The sequence below is a fragment of the Mytilus edulis genome, chromosome 9 (genome assembly GCF_963676685.1).
Source record: "Mytilus edulis chromosome 9, xbMytEdul2.2, whole genome shotgun sequence".
In the NCBI taxonomy this organism is placed as follows: domain Eukaryota; kingdom Metazoa; phylum Mollusca; class Bivalvia; order Mytilida; family Mytilidae; genus Mytilus; species Mytilus edulis.
The window spans coordinates 69,229,654-69,255,419 of NC_092352.1; the positions used below are offsets into that span (position 1 = coordinate 69,229,654).

The following is a 25,766-nucleotide window of genomic DNA, read 5'->3' on the forward strand; positions in this document are numbered from 1 at the left end:
TCCTAAAACACTGATAATGAGTTATTAGACGTTTTGTATCTGTATGGAACGTTCTGAAACACTCTCACTGAGATGTTTAAAGTGTTTAACCCCTAGATAACGTCAATAAAACACTGATACTGAGTTATTTGAGGTGTAAAACCCCGAGATAAAATTCATATACCAATAATGCTGAATTTTTCATAGGATGTGATCTCGAGATAACGTACTTGCTTGAACACTGGTACTGATTTATTCGAGTGGTATGAACACTAAATAACGTTCCAATTAAACAGGTCCTTAGTTTGACAAGGGATATGATCCCTAGATAACGTTTATATAACACTACTCCTTGGTTTTACAAGGGATATGAACCCTATAAAACGTGCATATAACACTGATACTAAGTTTTTCAAGGGATATGAAAACAATAAAACGTTCATATAAAACTAATACTGAGATATTCTTGGTAAATGACCACTAGCGAATACTTATACTGCTTTTCTTTAGGAGTCTGTCGTTTGGATCACCTTGTTATAAAACTTGAATTGACTTTTTGGATGGCTAGATCAATATAAAACTAACAATTCACGATTTCTCAAAATTTTCACAAAAAAATGTTTTCATTTAGGAAGAATCTATCATGTGTGTCTCCACTTGATGTTACTTAGACAAGCATACGTGTCCCTACTTGAAGTTACGTGTCCCAGTTAAATTAGGTTAGAATGTGTATAACCCCTAGATAACGTTTATATAACACTGGTAATGTGTTATTCGATGTGTATAACCATTGATGCTGAGTTTTGTTACAGGGATGCGATCCCTAATTAACGTTCTTAAACACTATAATACTGAGTTATTCGAGGAGTATGATAAGACGAAAGTCCTCATTTAGAAATCTCATATCATACTGAGTGTCCCCATTTAGTTGACGAAATAAATGCCATTAATAGTCACCATTTAGAATGCTCATATCATACATTTGTGTAGAGTTTGTGTGTCCCCATTCAGTTCACTTAATCTATTTCATCAAAATGACTGAATCTAACGATCATTTAGAATAGAGACTTTATCTAATCTCCAATCTATCCCATCTTCCTGCTAAATACATCATGGACAACTCTATATTCTACTGACGATGAAAGGTAACACTAGGGTATATAGAAAACATTTTTTTTTCTGCCAAGATTTCAGGTTAATTACTAAATTAAACGATACTTACCTTGGTTAATGTAGAAGTTTAATTTGTTTTTAATTTGAATTCTATGTAGTCATAGAATCACTGACGTGATTAGGTGAGAAGCACTGCACAACAGCAACCTCAGTTTTTAAATATACATGTGTTCGATGATGAAAGCCAAATGGTACTCTTCCAATACCATAAGCCTTAAACAATACAGCTGTAGGGAGGGTGGCTGATCACTTCAGTCTACATATATAAGGTGTCAAGTGGGTACACCTGCTACAACACGATAAAATTGGGACTTCTTTCGTGTTGGTTTTGTGTTTAATTTGATATCAGATTTGCTTACAAAAGAACTTATTATAATTGCATGTAACCATGGTAACAGTTGGTAGCTGAGAAATGTCCTTTGGATGACATAAATTAAGTGAACTAAATATAATAAGTTCTTTTGTAAGCAAATCTCATATCAAATTAAACAAAAAACCAACACGAAAGAAGTCCCCATTTGATCGTGTTGGAGCAGTTGTCCCCACTAGATACCTTAGACATGTAGACTGAAGAAATCAGATGACACCACCCTCCCTACAGCTGTGTTGTTAAAGGCTTATGGTATTGGAAGAGTACTATTTGGCTTTCATCATAAAACAATGTATCTTTTAAGACTGGGGTTACTGTTGCGCAGTGCTTCTCACCTAATCACGTCAGTGATTCTATGACTACATAGAATTCAAATTAAACTTCAACTTTAACCAAGTTAAGTATTGTTTAATTTAGTACTTAACCTGAAATCTTGGCAGAAAAAAAATGTTTTCTATTTACCCTAGTGTTACATCGTCAGTAGAATCTAGAGTTGTCCATGCTGTATTTAGCAGGAAGATGGGATAGATTGGAAATTAGCTAAATTGTCTATGCTAAAGGATGGTACGATTCAGTCAAAGAAAAAAATATATAAGTACGTCTTAACAAGTGACATATGTACGAGCAACAAGTTCGTTAGATAAAGGTTACAATAGTTCGGCAGTCATAAATCGATTGAGAAAAGAAACCAAATCCGGTTTACAAACTAAAACCTCAAAGTAAACACATCAACTATAACAACAAACCAACAGAAACATTGATGTGCAACAAAAAACCTTTACTTTGTATCTTTTTTGACATACAATGCCGTATTGACAGATCAAACGAAATACACATAATTTTTATTCAAGATAAAGTTAATATACTAAATATACAAATCTAAATACAATAAAACTATTGCAGAAATGTCTCCAGGCAAGCAATTGGTTACATTAATTTGTTTATTTAGGATATCAAATTCACTTTTTGCATATATTTGTTCTTACATTTACTTCAAATAAAAACATTGTTCTGACCATAAACAGATGCATGTTTATATCTCTATATTGTTGAAATAATCACATTTGTGTTACACATAAAAGACATAAATATACTATTAGCAGTTGCAAGCAGATGCTTTGTATGGATATATACGCAGTTCATTACAAATATATGTTGCTATTGGTTTCAAGATACAATATTGTTTTCGTTTTTACTTTTTGACAACCATTTCATCTCTCATACAAGGAATTAAACCTTTTCGGAAAGCCACATCGAGTAAATCATCTGCAGTATGAATTGTTTTAGGATATTGCTTCATTGCCCATTTCAAAAAGACACAGAATTCCGACCAATCAACGGAGTTGTCGCTATCCATATCGAGGGCCTGCAACGCTTTTTTAGTATCGTTACATCTGTAACAGGCAAAATAAGGGGCCATGAAACCATTGTAGAAGGAATCGAAATCCAGGAGGTTATCACCTTGAACTTTATCTTTCAGATCCCATTCGTCCCATCTTTCACGGATTTCTTGAAGTAGGTTTTGTCCATGTGGTGTCTCCATTGGATCGTTGGCGATTTCGTCTCTTATTTCATCTGTGAGTTTCCCCCCAGATCGGTCGAATAAAACAGCCAACCCACATTTACTCATATACTCTTCTTTCCTGAATATAATAAAAACATGAACAGTGGACTTGTGAAAATAAAAAAAAAATGAAATAGAAAAAAAGTACTAACCCGAACATTAATTTGTCTTTGTTTGGTGGTGAAGCAGTGTTCGCGGTTTATTTATACCTTGTAACTTTTCATTTTGAACGTAATTTTAATTTATTTTACCTTTTTAATTAAAGTGGTTTTATTTTCTGGGATTTATATGCTTTGATAAAATTGTACAATACAATGTACTTATTATGGGGACGAAGTCCCCAATAACAGTAGAAAATTCAATAAAAAAAAATCGGGAAAATTTTGCCGAAATTTTCATTGTACTAATGAACTCAAAATCGTTCAAACTTTTTTATGTCATGTTTTAATTCCCGCATCTGCGCAGAAATCTACAATGTACTTCCTTTTTCCGGTCTCGTTTGCATGAAATTTTGAGTAAAATATATATTTATCAGTCTAGTATAAAATAGGAAGGAACGCAATATCAATTTCATTTTTAATAATTTCTTGATATGAAAAAACGTTACCTTATGATAGCATTTCTTTGTTTTCATTGCATATGACGTCATAACTTAAATAACGTCACAACTAAAATCCCTAACAACAGAACCAAAATCGGAAACGTTACGGTATTTCCATTTTGAAATTAAGATATGTTTGAATTAAAAAAAAAATCATACAGACTTCGTCCCCTTTCACGAGTAATGCATTCCTCATATTAGATATAATTATGATGAGGTCGGTGAAATTTGTGCAATGCAAAGAAAACAAGGAAAAGGGTTTCAAATTTAAACCAATAGGTTTTCAAAACAAAGCTTTTACAAAGACTCTATAGCGGATAAAGCGATGAAAAGGAGAATTATAGAACAATCTCTCCTCTTCGTGAAATATCAGTAAAACAATGTCGGTGAAGATACTGAGTAACAAATATTTATATACAGTAATCGACTTATTATGATTGTACATTTTAAAGAAAATATTTGCTTAATTTAAATTGTGTTATTAGAAATTAACATTTGACGGGTAGTTGTGTCATTGGCAATCATACCATCTCGTTATCTTTATTTATAAAAAAAAACACGATATGTTACGTTCATTGTTTATCGAGATGATTTTATGCATTTAAATCAAGCTTGTGAAACTGAAATAAAAATATCAAATTCTTTGCTGCAAATTGATAAATAAAATTGGAAAAACATATGCACATACAAAATCTAAAGATCTTTCAGCTCACAACTTTACTGAATAGTCCACATAGTTATTTAACATGTTACAATTTCCAACACTAGATTTTCAAGTCTAGACATGAAATGAATATATAATACTAAGAAAAAACAACATCGTCTGTCGGATGCGATAAACTTATGTTCAGTGTCAAACACATTTGCACTTACTTTTGAAGTAGTTGCTTTTTCAACCTGTGTTGTATACTTTATAGAAAATGTAAACAAACCTGTTCGATCGTAAATCTTCTAGCATGACTTCCTTCATAAGATTGGCTCGTTCTATAGTAAAGTCTTCGTTCTCGCCAAAATAATTGACTAATTTAGTTTGGACCATTTTTGCTGATGAAAGAGTGGTTATTCGAATAGGAGCTTTTTCCTCGAAAAATTCGGCAAAATCAAATTCTTCAGCATTCAAATCATAAACGAAGTCGAGAGCACGTGCACCATACACAGGCTGTTTGATGTGGGGATCAACTCCAGTAGTAATTCTGGTCATGTTAATTGCTGCTTTTCTCAGGTACGTACAATTAAACTTTTTCAGCACTCTTTTGTTTCCCATTCTAATTAGATTAAGTATTGTAACTATAGATGGCGCATTTCCCATGGCAGCGCCTTCTTTTATTACACTAGCCCAAATTCCATTTGCTCCATCCATAAGTACCTAAAAATGGAATAAAATACTCAATTTAGTTTACAAAATATAATTACCTAATATTAATGGCAACCTTTTCAAGGCTGTTTAATATGAAATTTTCAAAGTCTAAAATTTGCAAAAAACAGTAAATTAAAAAAAGAGAGACATGTCTTGTTAATAATAATAAGTTTGCATTTCTTTCTAACCTAAATTTTGTAAACGTTGTGTGGCGTTTATTATCGTTTCCTAAACGCTACTAAAGTAGAAACACATACATCGTTTGATTAGATATAAGTGTTTACTGACCCTGTTTGAACTTTCATTAGTGCATGCATATGCTGTTGGTAAATACTAAACAGACTTATTATGCGGTTATAATTAAATGCGATTTCTTTCAACTAACTCAAGACTTTACACCGGTTTTTTTTCCTCTATTTTCTATAAGAGTGTTGCCTATAATTAAGATTATCACTAACAGTGTTTCGGGAATTTTTGCTTGGGTCCCTATTCAAAAGTCTCTTAACTACTGCCTTGATTTAGCAAGTTATTCTTTTATATTTTTGTTACGTTTATATGCTACATTTTACTATAAACCATAACCACAATAAACCTATTTCTCGTATCAAACATAAACTAAAAGAACTAGCCAAGGAATTTGTTTTTGTCCCGGCAGATAAAGCTGCTAATAATACTATTATTGTTTGACGTAAATTTTACATTGAGGTTCTGAAAAAGGAAATCACCAATTCACCAACATTCCAACTGACTCCATTTTCAGAAAACGAAATCTGTAACAAACATAAAATTTAAGGCACCGCTTTACAAGCAGAGCCAAATACAATGAAAGTCCCAACTATGTATTGGCTTCCGAAGCTACACAAAACCCCTTACAAATATAGATTTATTTCGTCTTCAAGCCATTGTTCAACTACTAAATTGTCTATTCTTCTTACCAGCACACTTGGTACAATTAAAAACCTGATAATAAATTGTTCAAATAAGGCCTTCGAAAATAGTGGAATAAATTACTTTTGGAGTGTCAAGAACTCGTTGGAAGTACTTGATAAATTGCATGCTTATATTGGTGATTTTGAATCTGTTCAAAGTTTTGATTTTTCTACCCTGTATACCACATTGCCTCACATTCTCATTAAGAAAAAATTCACACACCTAATTAAATGGGCATTCAAAAAATCAGAATGTGAATATATATGTTCAAACTCTTTTAGGTCATTTTTAGTAGCAATAAACAAAAAAACTATGTTAATTGGACATGCTTTGATACTATATATGCCCTTGAATTTTTACTAGATAACATTTTTGTTCGCTTTGGGGATTCCGTATATCGTCAGATTATCGGAATTCCAATGGGGACTAACTGTGCACCACTTATTGCGGACCTGTTTTTGTATTGTTATGAGTTACAATTTATGACAAAAATAAGCAAAGACCCATCGAAACAACATCTGATAAACAAATTTAATAATACTTTTAGATATTTGGATGATATTTTGGCTCTCAATAATGACGACTTCAGTATGTATATTAATGAAATTTATCCTGTTGAACTTACTTTAAATAAAGCTAATACTAACAATGACCACTGCCCTTTTCTCGATCTTGATATCTATATCACTAATGGAAAGCTGAATACTAAAATTTATGATAAAAGGGATGATTTTTCATTTCCTATCGTTAATTATCCGTTTTTACACTACTGGACGAAAAAACGTCTGTCCATACCAGTAACAGTCGTTCTAAGACTGATAATGTTTGTTAAAGTTGTAACAGTTGTTAAATTTCACTGCTGCAGTTTTTTTGTAACTGTCCCAACTTTAAAAGTGTTTGTCTACAACATAAATCGACTGTAACAACGCAAGAAATAACTGTCACCGTTATTAAAGGACTGATACAACTATTTCAAAGTTGTAACAGTTGATTTACAACTGTCCCAACTCGAAAAACGTTGCAACAGTCATAAATAAACTGATTAAACGCCTAAAGGGTTGTCACAGTCGTAATAAAACTGATGCAACCATTTGAAAGTTGTAACAGTCATTTAATTACTGTACCAACACGGAAAACGTTGAAACAGTCATAAATAAACTGTTAAAACGCAGAAAAAGTTGTAACAGTTAAAATATGATAGCTACAACCATTGTATAGGCATAGCTAATTTATAAGCGTAGCAACTTCCAAACATTGATCTTCATGTACACTTAAAAGTCACGGATACAAAATGTCTAACAGTCAGGGATATAGGTTCAATTATTTGTAAAAACAAATTTACTGTGTGAAATATAAGGTTGTGACAAAGAGAAACAACTATCACTCCAATGTAATACATTAATTTTAGATAGATATTGATTTAAAAAAAAAGTATTTTGAAATATTTGCCGCTGAACACATTTTTGTATTCCTCGGTTATTTAGTGAATGTGCTGAATTTATATATTTTTTTAACACTTCCTCGCCCTTATCTCTTCGAACCAATAAAATCGGAACCAGCACTAGATACCTACAATTTCACTAGATAAAAGATATATCTACTAACAGAAAAATCGAAAAACGTTACCCAATATATTTGTTACCAAATGTATCTTTATAACTGAATTAAAAGTTGACAATTTTTATATCATCTAAATAACAATTTAATTATTTTTCTATTAAATTAGTTAGGTGTAAAATCATTCATGCATACACGGTTGTTTTCAATACCCGTAGTTTTACGAATCACATCACTTCATAATAACGCTGAATATACATGATATACTCTAAACCTAGCGAGGAACTCCTAATACACGCACTTGTCAAACTTATCCCCACATAAACTGCTTTATATTTTCTTGAGGGCTTATTTCACACACTAATTTTTGGGGGGCTACATTTCTTGTAAAATTATAAATATTGCCGTATAATCATTTTGATTTCTATACATGTAAAAAAAAAATCAGACATTTAACACATCTTTTGCAGCTATGGAAAACAAATCTTAAATCTATTTAATTTATTTTATTTTACCGTATTTTATTTTTGAATAGGTCAATATTAACTCGACTTTGTATTGTACATTGTACGGAATCGTCTATTTGAAGTTCAATTGTAATTGATACACATGATACAGGTAAATAGCACGTCAGCATTCATGATTGAGGTAAAAAAATATTATCACTCGCGAGAAAAATTCATATTTTCACCGGATTTTTCGCAAAGAATTTACCATACATAATTTATGTAAATACTAGTAGATGGACGTACTGTTCAAGACCGGAAAAAATAACTAGCGCAAGTGAAAGTTCAAATGTTCAAAACATGAAAACTCGCATTGTTTAAGACAGGGAAATCAATTCTTAATTCTTTTATTTTTTTCACATCACTTTTTAGAACTTGATGTATTCTTTAGACTCCGGTCTTATTAAATTCTAAAGACTGACATGTGGTTTCAGTTGATCAGATGTACTAACGTTTATCCAAAATATTTTCCCATTTCAATTGTTCAAATTCAAATTATCTAATCCCATAACTGCTTGTACAATAATGACATATTATTCAATCAGTAAAGAAAACTAACAATGTTACTAGATAGATAGATAGATAATTATGTAGACAATATTTTGGGTCCCTTTATATTTTTTTGTTCGGTGTGAGCTGAGGCTCCATGTTGAAGGCCATGGAGCGGATCCAGGCATTTTAAAAAGGAGTTGTTACTAACCCAGGACAAAGGGGGGTTCCAATTACATGTACCCATTCAAATGCCTTGATCGTCCAAAAAAGGGGGGTTCAAACCCCTGGAACCCCCCCCCCCCCCTGGATCCGCGCCTGAGGCTATACATTGACCTATAATGGTTTAGTGCCTTATACATGTATGACTTTGTAATGCTTATTGTGTTTATGGAAAACAATGGGAAAATGTTGCTTAACATCTTGGGATATATATTAAGAAGGCATTTATTCAAAAGCAGATAGAATTGATTTGTAGAAAAACATGAATATTAAAGGGCAGATGATCAACTATTATAGTACAAGTCTTTGATTAACCACAATATTATATTTGTCATCACTGACGTATCAATGTTGCTTTTGTATACATGGTATAAAAATCCAACTTGGGTTTCTCATCTGAACTTGTTTACACGGTGTTACATTATCTAATATAGCTAGGCCTGTTATAGGTTTTTCATTATCACACTTATGGGGAACTGATTTTGCTCATTGTTGAAGGATGTACAGTTACTAACAATTACATCACTTCACTTGAAGTTCCTCCATCGTTCAATTTTCATCCATGGAGATCCCTGTCTTGGTTTACGGTTGATGGTTGTCTTATTGAAATTCATACCACATCTCCTTATTCTGGTTATCATACAGTATACATGTTATACAAAATGTACCAATGTCCCAGGTTAGTGGGAGGGTTGGGAACTCGCTAACATGTTTAACCCCGCCACATTATTTATGTATGTGCCTGTCCCAAGTCAGTAGCCTGTAATTCAGTGGTTGTCGTTTGTTTACATGTATGTGTTACATATTTGTTTTTCGTTCATTTTTTTAAATAAATAAGGCCGTTAGTTTTCTCGTTTGAATTGTTTTACATTGTCTTATCAGGGCCTTTTATAGCTGACTATGTGGTATGGGCTTTCCTCATTGTTGAAGGCCGTACGGTTACCTTAAATTGTTAATGTTTGTGTCATTTTGGTCTTTTGTGGATAGTTGTCTCATTGGCAATCATACCACATCTTCTTTTTTATATGTTATACAAGACTAAAATACCTAGTATTATCAAATGAATTATAACAATTGTTAATAGTTGTCAGACTTTTGTTATCAAAAAGCAGCTACTGTACATGTGTATAATCAAGATGTAGACATGATCACTGGTGTCAGATGTAAACAAGAGTGACTGTGCAAATGCTGAAATGTCATCTCTGCTTTGCCTACATGTATGAAGGTTTTACTACATGTACAAGTATCACACAAACTTTCAATTTTCATTAACCTTTGAAAATGAAGTTGCAGTCAAATTAACCATGCCAGACAGATGATGTACACCCTACAAACTGACTTATAAACCCATGATACCCAAAATTTAGTGATTTATAATGTGAAATAGATTTAACATTCTTAACATCCAAACCATGAAAACTAACTTATGAATATCCAATAATATGCCAAAAATAGTGATCCTATACATGTCTTGCATGTACATGTAGTTTATACTGTAGCATCTGAGAAACATTTGGAAATAGATCAAACCACAAAAACTAAGCATTGTTCAATGAACCATGACATTTTCATTGGGGTCAAAGTCTGATGTAAGTCTTGCAATTAGACATATTCACCTTACACTCATTTCATAAACCAAATATAGTTGACCTACTTTTCCTACTGCTTGTAGTATTTTTAAACATGTGTGAGAAACAAACTTGACAAATTACATGTAACTGAAGTAACCTTAATCACTGATCCATGAAATGACGTCAGGATCAGGCCAACCCTGCCTGACAGACACTGAGACATGTACACCTTTCAAAATACCATAATAATTAATCCAGTAACTCAATTAAGGTGGTACCTAACACTACAGGGAGATAACTCTGTAAAGTCAGCTAAACGTTTTAATTACGTTGTGTTGTAAAAGGAATATTACGCTTCTCAATGATGAAAATTGGTGTTTGTCAAATTGCTATTAAAACCAGTGTAATTTTTCTGGCAAAACGGTTGGTTCAAAAAATTTTATATTTTTATATTTTTGTTAAAGTGTCAAAGTAAATACTTTGACAAAATTTTATGAAAATTAAACGAGCCAAATTCATTTTAGTGAAAGTGTTGGGTACCACCTTAATATACATACGTTATACATTCATGACATTTAAGACTTCAAGTGTATTTCACTGTGACTGTTCAAACAGTAATATTTTTTTGTAAACAGTTACATGTACATGTCATGCATGTAGTGTACCATGAAAACTAGGTGAAGTGCAATGAACAAATCAATAACAGAAACTTCACAACATTTTAAAGGAAGTATCCAGGCATTTCAGCTTCAAAAATGTATCTGGTGAAGCTTAAATAGCCACTGCCAGATTGTAATACATATTTCTTGGCTTGCATGCATGTACTTCAACTTTTGTTGCAGGAGGGATAATAAAATTATACTTTAATGTACGTGCACTTTTACTTGTTTCAAAAACCATGAACACTTGGCCACTAACATGACTAATCATGCTAATTAAGATTTTTATTTAATTCTAATTCAGACTTTAATAATTTAAGTACAGCAAGCAGTCATTTGACTCTAAACAATTGACACGGACTGCACGAGACCCTCATAGTTGGTTAAGACCTTTTTACACACCCTGGACATGCTGGCGGTAGTTAACAATTGCAATGCCAACATAAACTTCAGATGTGATATACATGTACTGTTTTGTTAATTTCACTGAAACTAGAAATTCACATTATCCATATTGTTATTATATTAAAATGACTGATTATCCACTAATTAAAAGTATTCATGAATTCAGATATGATGCACTATTATTAGTAGTATTCACTGAAACTATGCATTTTCATTATTCCAAATTGCTATTTCAAATGAATAGTTATCCTGGGTATTCATGGAATTCAGAAATAATGTACATGTATGATTGCACTATTAATATTCACTGCAACTACGAAATTTTGTTATTCCAAATTCACAATTGATCATGATAATCCAAGGTAATTAGTCCTCCAGTAATGTGGTCCTCCTTTAATACAATTTGTAATTTTCCTATTTGTACAAGGCACAATTTTCTTCTTGTCCAATTTAATCAGAACATCACATTATCATCATGGAATAATGCTGCACGCCATATTCATAATTTCCCAAAACAATAGATAACTAGCATTAAATAATGAATTAATCCATTGTTTCACAATTTGCAGCTATACAGCGACTCAGTGACATCTATATTTTCTATGCATCAAAGTGCACATGTACTAGCAGGTGTCATATTCTATTAAAGTGGGAATCATGGTCAAACCAATACATATTCAGTATGATTCTACAAAATAAAATATACATTTAGACTCAAGTGCAGTAAATGTTTAACTAATAATAAATATATAATACTACATGTATATACATTCAGTCAGGGGTACTACTTGTACTAGTGTATTTTATTTACTTGAAGAAGTAAAAAAAAATATACACATAATAAAAGTCACATATAAGTAAATTTGTATGATACTTATTAATACAAGTGAATTTTATTTACTTGTATAGGTAAAAAAGAAATTGGCTAAGTAGTGTTAGATGGTGACGTTCCCTTGTCACCATCTTACGGTGTTTATATATCTCAACTTGTACGATTCGCTCGTGTATGTAACAATGTTTTAGATTTTAACGAGAGAAATTTATGTATTACTGAAAAATTATTACACCAGGGTTTTCGATATCACAAACTAGTCAAAACATTTACTAAATTTTATCATCGGTATAAAGACATCATTCGTAAATATAGCTCAACATGCAGACTTCTAATACGTTCAGGTATTTCACATCCAATTTGTTATGGTAATATTCTTTATAAAGCACAAAAGTGTCAGTATTCACCTCAGAAACTTACAAAACCTTTGAATAGACTTATTAAGAAGGGATATAATTACGATACTGTTGTCAAGTCATTAAAGATTGCATATTTTGGCGTTAATATTGAGTCACTGATAAGGTCTTTGCATCGGAACTAAACACATTTATTCTTAAAACAGTTGTTGGCATGACACGGGTTATGTTCTTCTCATATATGTTATGATGGTATGATACTAAACCCCTAACGGGAAGGATTGTGCCTGATGTTCATATGATGAAATCATAATATTTCAGTCAGTTTAATTGAAGTCTGGAGCTGGCTTGTCAGTTAACTGCTAGTAGTCTGTTGTTATTTATGTATTATTGTCATTTTGTTTATTTTCTTTGGTTACATCTTCTGACATCAGACTCGGATTTCTCTTGAACTGAATTTTAATGTGCGTATTGTTATGCGTTTACTTTACTACATTGGTTAGAGGTATAGGGGGAGGGTTGAGATCTCACAAACATGTTTAACCCCGCCGCATTTTTGCGCCTGTCCCAAGTCAGGAGCCTCTGGCCTTTGTTAGTATTGTATTATTTTAATTTTAGTTTCTTGTGTACAATTTTGAAATTAGTATGGCGTTCATTATCACTGGACTAGTATATATTTGTTTAGGGGCCAGCTGAAGGACGCCTCCGGGTGCGGGAATTTCTCGCTACATTGAAGACCTGTTGGTGACCCTCTGCTGTTGTTTTTTATTTGGTCGGGTTGTTGTCTCTTTGACACATTCCCCATTTCCATTCTCAATTTTATGATAGGCACTACTAAGGGTGGAGATTTCACTGCATTGTTTGTCTTTTTGCAGATTGTTCCAATGTTTTCTTATGATTTTACTAAAATTCAAGATTGAAGTTAGAGCCAAATGTCCTAACAAACGATGAACGACAACCTGGTAGACGCACTTTTAGCGAGTGCATAGTTTGTCAAAGTTAATGTAAACTTTGAAAACGTATGTTTGAAACAAATGATCGCGTTTGCATCGTTTGAAAGAAATGTACTCTAGATTTACTTAACAGGTCATAGTTTTCCATGTTGTGTTTTGTGTACATTTGTTTGTCTGTGTCAGTTTCTTTTGAAGCCATGGCGTTGTCATATTATTTCGACTTATGGGTTTTATTGTCTTTTTGCCTCTTTTGTCTCTCTTATTTTGTCGCATTTGAATACCAATACATCACAATCTAAAAAAAAAATATGCCTTTTCTTATAATTTTTAATAGCTGTTTTAAAAGTGTTTGAACGACATTTTAAATTTGCCCTACCATTTATAGTTCTCTTGTTCTACTTTCTTTTTGTAAATAGGCAACAAATTTAAGATGATTTGGTCAAAAGGCAATTTAACCACTATATTACTGAGATCAGGTTTGGAAAATTTTTAAGCAACTTATCAGTGAGAGATATATACATGTATGCAATAAATTATGATAATTAAAGACATGTAACTTTTATTGTAAACGCATACTTGCAAAGCTACAGCATCACAGTAACCAAATTTCTCGTGAACATGCACCAAGAGATGACCTTTGAAATTATTGGCATCCATGACCTTTCTTATATGTTTTGCCCAGATTCCACATTCCTCTGGAAGAGATTGCCCTCTTGGTTCCTCAAACATAAGACCAAATAATGGTAGTTTACATAAGAAATCAGTTACTTCAAATACTCTTTCGGAATCAGTTGGCATAGCATCTGGGAGATCTCTGAAATTTACGAATACTTTTGCCTCTGTACTCAAAGTTTTAAAAACCCAGTCTATCCATTTTTTAAGCAATGCGCACATCTCTTTTGTTGTGAATCTGTCAAAATCGTATGTAGAGTCACCAAGATCGATTTCGAAGATAACGTTATACAGACCAGCTTCTTTCATTTTCCTTAATCCTACAGGTATGCTTTCAGTGTCAGGAACTTTCTTCTTTATTGCTGAAAAAGGCATATAAAGTTTTATAGTTATCAAAGGTACCAGGATTATAATTTTATACGCCAGACGCGCGTTTCGTCTACACGAGAATCATCAGTGACGCTAAAATAATAATAGTTATAAAGCCAAAATAGTTATAAAGATGTTATAATTGAATCAGCATGTTCCTAATTTAGATCTTGTTGCTTGAGCTGACTTTTGAGTAAAGTGACGGGGATAAATATATAACGGATGTTTACTTTTTTAATCCTGCTCAAGAACAATTTAAAAAAAATGTTTACAAAAAAAGAGTAAGTTGGAGTTTACAAGACGTATAGAAAAAGTTGCTGATCTTTCTGTGGCACTGAGTTCATCTCGTATTTTGTGATGTGTATGTTGCTCAATCTTTAATTTTTTCTGGTAATAAATATTTCTTAGCATGGTCTCTCTGTCCGTCTTTTTTCTCCATTGACTTATGTTTTTTTTAATTGCTACGTGATATCTCTTTTCTTATTACACATGGATTGCATGATGTTTGTTAAACTTTGATTTTTTTAATACATATTAAGAACAATGACTTTATAAGTAACTGACAATGACTTTATAAGTATCTGACAATGACTTTATAAGTAACTGACAACGACTTTACAAGTAACTGACCTTCAGTTATTTCTGAGAAAGCCCAAAGGCCTGCACGATCCTCCCCTTTGTCAATGAGTTGTTTGATAAAGACATCATCTACACGAGTGCTGTGGTTGAAGGAGGCAACTATTGTATGCTTAAATCCACATTTTTTAACTTCGTCATAAACTTTCCACTTGTTTTCAATGGTGTGACCTCTAAGCTGACCTACTGTGCTCTCTCTTATTGAGTTGTCTAGGACAAACAAATCTAAATCTTTCAGTACTTGGTATTTCTTTATACTTTCGGTCACATCTTGTTCATAGACTTTGGCCAAGTTTTTAAACTGACCATTGCATGCTTCACGTGCCATTTTCTTTATCTGAAAATATTAATGGTGCATGGTCACTTAAATTTGTTTAATTAAACACGAAAATAACAATTTTGAAGTCACTTTTCTGTATTTACCTTTACGTATAGGTATCTTTTTTAGTTGTTGTTGCTATTGACTTGTTGCGTTATATCATACTTATCGATATATTTTATGTCGACCTGTGTGGCGAGATCTCAAAATATTGTGTTATATAAAAAATGCGATATCAATTATCATTAACTTACCACTAGTAGTTCCCCATAAATTGACCTAATCACACACTAATACATGAAAACTAAACAAAAAATTTCGAAGTCAATAAAATCTAACCATGACTGAGGGGTAGGGGCCAAATAATCTCAATGGAAATGAGATATGCCAATGTTTATGCAACTGCATACCAATTATCATTAACTTTCCACTAGTGGTTCCCCATAAACTGACATAATCACAAACTATATTATGTGTCTAATACAATAAAATTAACTAAATTTAATTGAAATATAAGTTCAAAAGTCAATTCAAAATGCTCAAACAATTTTGCAAACAAAGTGAAATCCTGCGGAAAAGCCGCTTTCCAAACCCTAATTTATGAACTACCCAAACAGAAATTAAAATAAACGAACAAATTGCTGTCAATTCGTATTCCAATCTCTATCAAATCGTGATTCTGCGATTTGTTAGTACCATTTGCTTGCGATTCATTAAACAAATTATAAACAAATCAGAATTTTCCAAATTCCCTTAAACTGATTTCTTTGTGATGTCTTTAAATTGTATGATTTGTAAGCAATTTGTTTCTGTTTTTATGTGATTTGTTAGCTCATTTGCATGTGAAATTTTATCACTTTCAAATCACAAAGAAATCATACGATTTGTTTATCATTTGTTACCATGATTTGTTCCTCAATTTTTATTTTTTTTTGGTAATATGCAATCTATATACAAAATATAAAAACACAACTTACAGAAAGTAGAAAATAAAGTTTCGTGTCTATGTTATGTAGCTTTCGATATAACTACATTGTATGACCGGATGAAAAGCATGTGAATTATTTGGACTATGATCTTTCTGACTTTAACTATTATATCTTTTAATTGCCATTATTAGCTCAAATATTCCCACACAATTATCTTTTGGTTAAAGATGTATGTTTCTACTAATCCGATAATGGACTTCGTATCAACGTGACAAAGACAGTTGTTATCAGATAATAACAATGGACAATAATAATTTTGCTTAATCCGTAGTTACATGTATTTCTTTATTATTCTGTTTTATATACACTTCTTAAAAATAATTTATGTTTAGTTTTGGAAAGGTTCTTTAACCGTTAACACCGGACTCAATATTGTAACATCTTTTATATTCTTGTTGGATCGTTTATTAAATTGTTAAATAAAGGCAACAGTAGTATACCGCTGTTCAAAACTCATAAATCCATGGACAAAAAACAAAATCGGGGTAACAAACCAAAACCGAGCGAAACGCATTAAATATAAGAGGAGAACAACGACACAACATCGAAACGCAACACACACAGAAACAGACCAATCATCAGACAAAACACCACGAGAATAACAAATGTAACATGAAAACCAAATACATGAATTTGGGATAGACAAGTACCGTGCCACGTCTTATCTCAATATCTCAAAAATAAGAGAAAACACAAACGACTCAACGTTAAAATGCAACACAAAGAGAAACGAACAATATATAACAATGACCATCTTCCTGACTTGGTACAGGACACTTTTAAAGGGGAATAAAAGTGGTGGGTTGAACCTGGTTTTAAGGCATGCCAAACCTCGCACTTTAATGGCAAAGTTAAATATAACATTGAAATGACAACATAATATTACAGGACTACAATACAAATAAATAGGAGAACATATTAGACACAGAAAAACATGATTAATAGATAACAAAAAGCATCAGGTTTAAAATTCAATACGCCAAAAACGCGCCTTGCCCACACAAGACTCACCAGTGAGCCCAGATATAAAAGATCGAAAGTGAAAAAAGTACAAAGTTGTACAGCACTGAAGATCAAAAGTTGAAAAGGTTTCGCAAAATACGGCATTGTTTTTATGCCCGGGATAAGAACATTCTTATTATATAGAACAATTCATGCTATTGCAAACAGTAAATTTTATCAAATGAATATGAAAGAGATATACACAAAGAAACTAAAGTATTAACTAATTACAGAAAACTAAACCTGAATACATAACGCCTAGATATAAAAGATCGAACGTGAAAAAGGTACAAAGTTGTACAGCACTGAAGATACTTTATACCTACTTGAATCTTCATTTAATACCCAGCAAATAGTCTGGCAATACAATTTAGAAACTGAGGTTTTGTAAAAGATTTATAGTTGATATAGACGTTTATAAATTGATAGTTTACACATAAAGGAAATTAAACAGTGAAAGGTCCGTATCCTGTTTTTTTTTTAGATTTATCATATATTTAGTACAAAATACAGTAATTTTGTATATCTGATAAAGGTTCTTTTTTTAAGTCTGTATCGCCTTCCCTGTATCGCATGGCAAAACCCGTATCGCATACCTGGCGTTATGTCATGAATCGAATGACGCTAACGTTTGATCTATGACGTCCAGTTGCAGTATTTCCTAGCATACAGTAGGACAACCGGAAGCGCCTGAGTAACACACACAAGTTGTCAACATCCGTTTTCAAACTGGTCAAGGTGTTCTTCCAAATTCCGAAGCAAGGTTGTCGGCTCTCCGAACATTCCCGAAGTCCTACGTTTAACATCCTTGCCTTCAGCCGTACTCACATGTGAAAGATCTTGCAGAACGTAGTCATCCGCAGCGCATGCATACATTTTTTCGTTAATTGCATAAACATCTATTTCAAACATGTTTTTGTATTAACTTTACTGGTTCATTTTAAAACCGAAGACAATTTGTAGCCGTTTGACCATTCTGTTGAAAGTGCGTACATGCGAACTACTTTGTTTACGTTTTCCAAGTTGACGGCCGCCAGCGTACAAACAATGCAGGTATGACTTTTACTTATATTAAACGAAACAACTGTTTTAAATCATTGTATATTAAAGAAATCAATTGCATAGATGTAAGGTCTGATCGCCGGTGGACTACAGTGGAGATCAGTTCTAACCTCTCATAAATTCTGTCAGGAGAACTGTTCTAGAACAGTATGTAGAACTGTCAGCCTGACACCTTTTAGTCCGTTCTAGCTAGAACTGTTCTAGCTAGAACTGATTTGGTCAATCCTACCTAGAACTGATTTAGACAGTTCTAGCTAGAACTGATTTAGACAGTTCTAGCTAGAACTGATCCTGACAGTTCTACCCTAGAACAGTTTTAGTCAGTTCTACTTCTAGAACAGTTCTACGGTTAGAATTGATATCAAATTCTACGGCTAGAATTGATTTATAAATTCTATGGCCAGAATTGAATTATAAATTCTACGGCTAAAATTGTCGGATTTATAAATTCTACGGCTAGAATTGATTTATAACTTTTAAGAAATCTTTGTCTAAATATAAAGGCTTCGGCAAAATAGCGATTACTATTATATAGAGTTTTACTATTTTGCCGGTTTTATTTCAGATTTATAATCGGCAAGAGAACATGTTTAACCCCGCCATATTCTGCATGTATGTGCCTGTTCCAAGTCAGGAGCCCGTAATTCAGTGATCATAAATTAGGCCGTTAGTATTATGGGGGGGGGGGGGGTATTATTTAAATTGTTTTACATTTGTTATTCCGGGAGTCCGGATGGCTCGTTATCACATAACAAAATTATCTGACCTAATTAACCAAATGTAATTTCTGTTTACGAGTAGTTTTCATACCTCGGACGGACCTGATTAACAAAAATCTTTTGACCACATCAATCTAAACTGATATTATTTGCTCTTTCTTTCTGCAAATCTATATAGCAGCACAGTACTTCAGTTTTTATTTTAGGTCAAGAGGGACTGTACTATACAAGTTACAGCAATATTGAAAAACAATTTTGTTCGCATCAATTTATAGTGCCAGCATGCAGGGGCAGATCCAGCCATTATAAAAAGGGGATGGGGGTTTCAACTATATGCTCCCATTCAAATGCATTGATCGTAAAAAAAGGGGGCTCCAACTCCTGGACCCCCTCCCCCTTGATCCGCCAATAAGCATGTCCTCTTTTTATTCAAAATATTGAATCATAAACAAATATCAGTAGTTTTCATACTTCAGACTGAGTCGTGTAATAAAATCTTTTGACCGCATCAACCAAAACTTTCCATATTTGCTTTTTTTATGTAAATCTATAAAATAGCTGCACAGTAATTCAGTTATAATTTTAGGTCAACAGGGACTGTAGTATATAAATAACTACAATATTGGAAATAAATGACCACAAATTTTTTTTCTCGCATCAATTGAGAGTACCAGCATTTCCTATTTTTATTCAAAATATCGCATCAGAAACAAATATCAGTAGTTTTCATACCTCAGACTGACTCATGTAACAAAATTATTTATCTGCATCAATCACAACTGACCATATTTGACAGCATCAACCAAAACTAACCATATTTGACCGCATCAACCAAAACTGACCATATTTGCTCTTTTTTATGTAACTCTTATAGTCGCATAGTACATGTAGTAAATCTGTAATATTTTTATGTAAGGATGGATTGTAAAATCATGAAAATACAAATGATAGAAATATTGGAACACAATGCTACCTAATTTCATTTGCATCAATTTAGAATGCCAGCATGACCTCTTGTTATTCAAAATATTGCATCATAAACAAATATCAGTAGTTTTCATACCTCAGACTGACTGGTATAACAAAATAATTTGCCCGCATCAACCAAAACTGACCATATTTGCACTTTATTATGTACATGATGTCAATCTTAATAGCCGCAAAGTAAATCACTTATATTTTTATATCAGGTGGATTGTTTAATATAAATGAAAGCAATATTGGAAAACAAAATTATGCTCACATCAGTTTATAGTGCCAGTATGTCCTCTTTTTAATCAAAATTTTGAATCGTAAACTAATTTCAGTAGTTTTGATATCTCAGACTGACTCATGAATATAACAAAATTATTCGTCCGCATCAACCAAAACTGACCATATTTGACAGCATCAACCAAAACTGACCATATGTGATAGCATCAACCAAAACTAACCATATTTACACTTTGTTATGTAAATCTTAATATATATATATAGCCGAATACTTAATCACTTATAGTAATACATTACGATGGATTGTATAATTCAAATGACAGCAATATCAATGAATATTGGAACACATTGGCTACAAAAAAATTTCCACATCAATTTAGAGTATCACCAAGTCCTCTTTTTATTCAAAATATTGAATTGTAAACAAATTTCAGTAGTTTCGATATATCAGACTGAGTCGTTTCAACAAAATTATTTGACCGCATCAACCAAAACTGAACTTATTTACACTTTTACTTGATCATGTAAATATATATGGCCTCATTGTAAACCAATAATATTTCTATGTGAGGACGGATCGTATGATAAAAATGACACCAACTTTGAAACACAATACACCTTATCGCTAATCCTGGCTGACCCGGCCTCCTGAACTTTTGAAGCATACAACAGTCACTTTTCCATTGTGGCGTCAGATATTTTGTTTTATGACGTCAAAATTTTACGGGAACCTGTGTGATATCCAGTAATGGCAGACAAATAGCGTCAAGGTGTATTTATACCATATCTAAGAATTTAGCGCGCCTTTATTTCCTCTCTGTACCCATAATAATACACCTTATCGTTAATCCCAGGCTGACCCGGCCGCTTGAACTTTTGATGCATACAACAATCACTTTTCCATTATGGCATCAGATATTTGGTTTTGTGACGTCAAAAATTTACGGGAACCTGTGTGATATCCAGTAATGCGGACAAATAGCGATAAGGTGTAAAGTGACTTTATAACATGTTTAAGTCAGTAGTTTGAGATGTGTTTTTTTTAACAAAACTATTAAACGACATCATCCAACACTCACATGACTGATTCATATACTTTATTTAAAAAATAAAAAAGTACATGTATGGGAAGTTCTCTTCTTGGAATAGTATACTGTTAATATAATTTGAAGAAGGCAAAGAAAAATGCATGACTTTGTTTGTAGCCGAACGTCCAGGGGCAAATGTTTCATTCATGTTCAGATCGAGTATATTTTTCTGAGTTCCAGACTCCTAGATATCATTTATAATCGTTATGGATAAGTCTGGCTAAATTGACGAGATGGTGCAAATGTATATAGTTTTTTTAAGTTATACAACACTTTTTTCATTAATATCCCATAATTCATCCACTGTACAATTTTCGTTTGAACATTTGTCAATACAGAATCTTAATAGAATGTAAATCCAAGGCAAACAAGGTAAATTACGATTAAAATTCCATGAATTAAATGTAGAGTTATATTTAGGAAGAGACTGTTAAAAACGGGGAACGAAGAAACGTAAACAATGATGTTTCCGTATGCAATCTTATAAAAATATTTCTCCGATGAGTTGGATAACCTTCTATTCACTTCGATATTTGTACATGGAACGTTTGATCAGTAAAAAATATAGAAAATCTGCTATTATATATAGCAAAGTAATTGAAAGTGATTTATTTCTTTTAAATTCTAAAGTGCCCTTACTGCAGTGACGTCATTTAGAACTGTTCTACAGTCCTGACTGATTTAGTCAGTTCTGCTGACAGTTCTACGGTTAGAAGTGATTTGGAAAGTTCTACCTAGAACTGATTTAGACAGTTCTACCCTAGAACTGATCCTGATAGTTCTACCTAGAACTGATTCTGACAGTTCTATTTGGAACAGTTCTAGGGTAGAACTGTTCTAGGTAGAACTGTTCTAGGACAGGTTAGAACAGTTCTATTACAGAATATTCTGACAGTTCTAATGAGAGGTTAGAAGTGATCTCCACTGTATATACAAAATTGCCGTTTCTTGAAAGCAGAAATACCAGAAATTAAAAAAAAGGGGGAGGGTACTTCAAAAAAAGTATCATACTTCTAGCTGTGGTACCATACTATCACTGTGGCATACATAACTTTATTCGTATGGACAGGAAATAGTGTTTGCTGGATATAGCAATGGTACCCCATCATCCCCCCACAAAAAAACCCCACTGCATTAGCAATTTAGCTCTTTAGCATGATCAAGGATTTGCATGGCTAAGCATCAAGTGAGAAAGCAAGCAAAGGTTGCCTATGAAATTATGGTGTCATTATTCAATTGTACATGTATGTTAAGGAAAGACAAAAATATACCTCACAGGTTTTAAAACCTAATTATATATTTTTGTCTGTCTTATTTCTAAACCAATGTCATAACATGAGGTGCCAGGACTGATTGACGGGAAGATAGACATAGATAGATAATAGGCTGTAAATACTGATAGGAATGATCAAATGCCAGAATCATAATTATGTATATATTTACAAAAATATACATGTATAATCACCCATTTTCTTTACAATGTACATGTACATTCAATTTATTGGTTCCATTGATCATCCACTGTTGACAAATGGCTAATTTACAGAAAACCAGGCATATATAATACTGTTATATAGCACTTACCATATATTAAATAATTATATACTTTTAATTTTTGTGTTTTTGTTGAATTTATGTTAATTTGGTGTCTCTGTCTGAAATAAAACAAATTCCAGTGCAAGGTTAAAATATTTTTTTTTTCCTTTGAGACATGCATGTGTAGGCTAAAGGTAAAGGCACAGAAAAGTGCAGAGGGGAAACATAATCAGCACCCCTCTTTTATTGGCTAGCTGTATGTTAATATAGTGCTAACTCTGATGATAGAAAATTATTTTCTTTAGGTTTTTTGTTGCTGATTATCATGACAGTCATAACATGAGGTGGCAGCCAGGACTGACAGCTAGGAGATATGAGAAGTAAGCAGTGAAATTTCTATCAGAAGATATGTTAATTTCAATAGTATTTTATCTTTTGGTAAGTTTTAAATAATCTTATATATAAAATAATTACAATTTTGTATGTATATATATAGAACATCATTTTTTTTTCTTCAAAAATTGGACTAGTGAATTCATATATATAGTGTAAATTAAGTAGCTAGTTTAAAAAAAAATTGACATGTGTAGTGATCTGCATCTGACAGCATATAACTTTAGGTTTTATGAAGAAACTAAGGTCATACATGTGTATGAATGTTAAAAATTGCAATCTTCAAAACATGTCCAGTCTGGGACTATTATACTAATATTATTCCATTAACCATTAACTTAAAAAGGGGGCTACAAGAATTCGAAAGAAAAATCAAATGAAATTTTGTAATAAGAATAAATGAGAAAGGAATTAAAATTAATGTCTAATATAGGGAATAAAAAATCTGCCCCTCAATATTCATTAAAAATTACAGTTTTCCTTCATTTATCATAAAATTTATTATTTAAAGACTAAAGTGTGTGTAATTTGACACGGAAACAGATAAAATAAATTTTGGACCATGAAATATAGTCATCATTAAAACTGATTATTTCTGTTCTAAGCTAGATATATAGGTAGGGTCAAACAGTCCTAGTTTTGTACTTGAATGTCGGTTTGATAGTAATGTGCAATTTTATACGACTGTAAATGATAAATCAACTAATTTTGATATTTTTGTCAAAATAGTCAATATTTAGAGAGTGTGTTCCATATTCTAAATATGAAAATAAGCTGCTTTTACAAGACTTGCTGATCTGACTCTTTTATTCATGGCATTTTTTTATACCGTCCAAATTTATTTCTCAATGTTTTATGACTCAAATAGCAAGTAGGGGGGGGGGGGGGGTGTGTTGAAGTGACACTATAAAAAAATTGAGTCATGCGTTTAAAAAGTTAAGTAGTCACTGTGATTTGGTACAGCTGATAAGGGTTAACAATTACCACTTCGGAAGCTTTCAGAAGATTTCGAGGCCCCTTAACACAAAATTGTGTATATTTTGAGTTAGAGCCGATGAAGTGTTCTATAATTTTGATATAATTTGTCCAAAAAGTAGTAAAACACACTGTGAAAATATTATTGAGAAAGCGCAGGTGGGATTTTTTAAATTTTCATTTATTGCATTAAAGAAATGCATAACTGTGTACTTGTGGACCATATATAGGAAAGTATATCGTAACTCACAATTAATCGCTACTGATACAGAACAGAAATTATCTCTTTTCACAAGTTTTTAAATATTTTAATGTCATTCAGGTGATTTGACACTTATAATTTTCTTATAATAACTTGAAATGTGATTTAAATATCTCTTTAAATTGAGTGAAATAGGGCGCAAAAGTAATTATATATAGTGATTGTAATATATATTTAAGAGGTTAAATATCTCTTTTATTACAGGTATTTACTTGTAGGAATACTCAACTAATAACATACATTATAAAAAGGAAAAGAATATTCGCCAGTGAGACAATCGTACGACATAAACAAAAATAATTATAGACTAACTAAGAACGTAAACATAACACTGTCTTGTGTCCATTGCTCTATGCCACTCGACCAACGAGACTAAAATATTATAGATTTTGTTAGTCGAATTATGGCTTTCCTCAGCATGCTCAGGGCGGTATTGCATGTATATTTATTTTCACAAACCTAATTACAAAGGTATAGAGAGGCAAGTCGGATGGTAAACCTTTCAGATCAGCCATTTCTTAAATGATAATAATGTAATTAGCCATGCCGTTACATCAAATTATATTTATATTTTTTTTTATAATATATATATATATAATAGTATACGAATCAAATCTACTCTATCATCGTTAGGTTGATTTTCTAGGCACTTTATATTTATATATATATTACGACGCTAGATTGAAACTGACGAGGAACGGTAACACCCGGCCACCAAAACCTTTATTATTGTGAAGCAAAGGTGGGGAGGGGGGTCAACATTGCCTCAAGTTTTGTTTAATTGACATCGATATTATATATATCCTAATTGGTCAATCAATTTTTCCCAAATTAAGTTAAGAGGGGTATAGGGGGGTCAGTGAAAAAACTAAATGAATTAATTTTTTTTTTTATCTCACATTGAACTTTAGATGTCGTCCCTTAGATCTGTTAATTTTCGTTCGCAAAATTTTGTTCTTCCTTTAGCAGTATTTGAACCTTTGCTTCTGTGTCATCGTGAAAGTGACC

At 32.4% G+C, this 25,766-nt stretch overlaps 1 protein-coding gene across 1 annotated transcript; it reads right to left on the reverse strand.

Annotated features, from left to right (window-relative positions):
* Positions 1-2,699: 2,699 nt before the first annotated feature.
* On the reverse strand, positions 2,700-15,560 carry LOC139488900 (uncharacterized). Its single transcript, XM_071274868.1, has 4 exons — positions 15,196-15,560; positions 14,101-14,558; positions 4,620-5,053; positions 2,700-3,165 (listed from the first exon to the last, which is right to left on the reverse strand). Exons 1-4 carry the CDS (start codon positions 15,527-15,529, stop codon positions 2,715-2,717), a joined length of 1,677 nt encoding a protein of 558 aa, XP_071130969.1. The 5' UTR covers positions 15,530-15,560; the 3' UTR covers positions 2,700-2,714.
* Between the last annotated feature and the right edge of the window lie 10,206 nt (positions 15,561-25,766).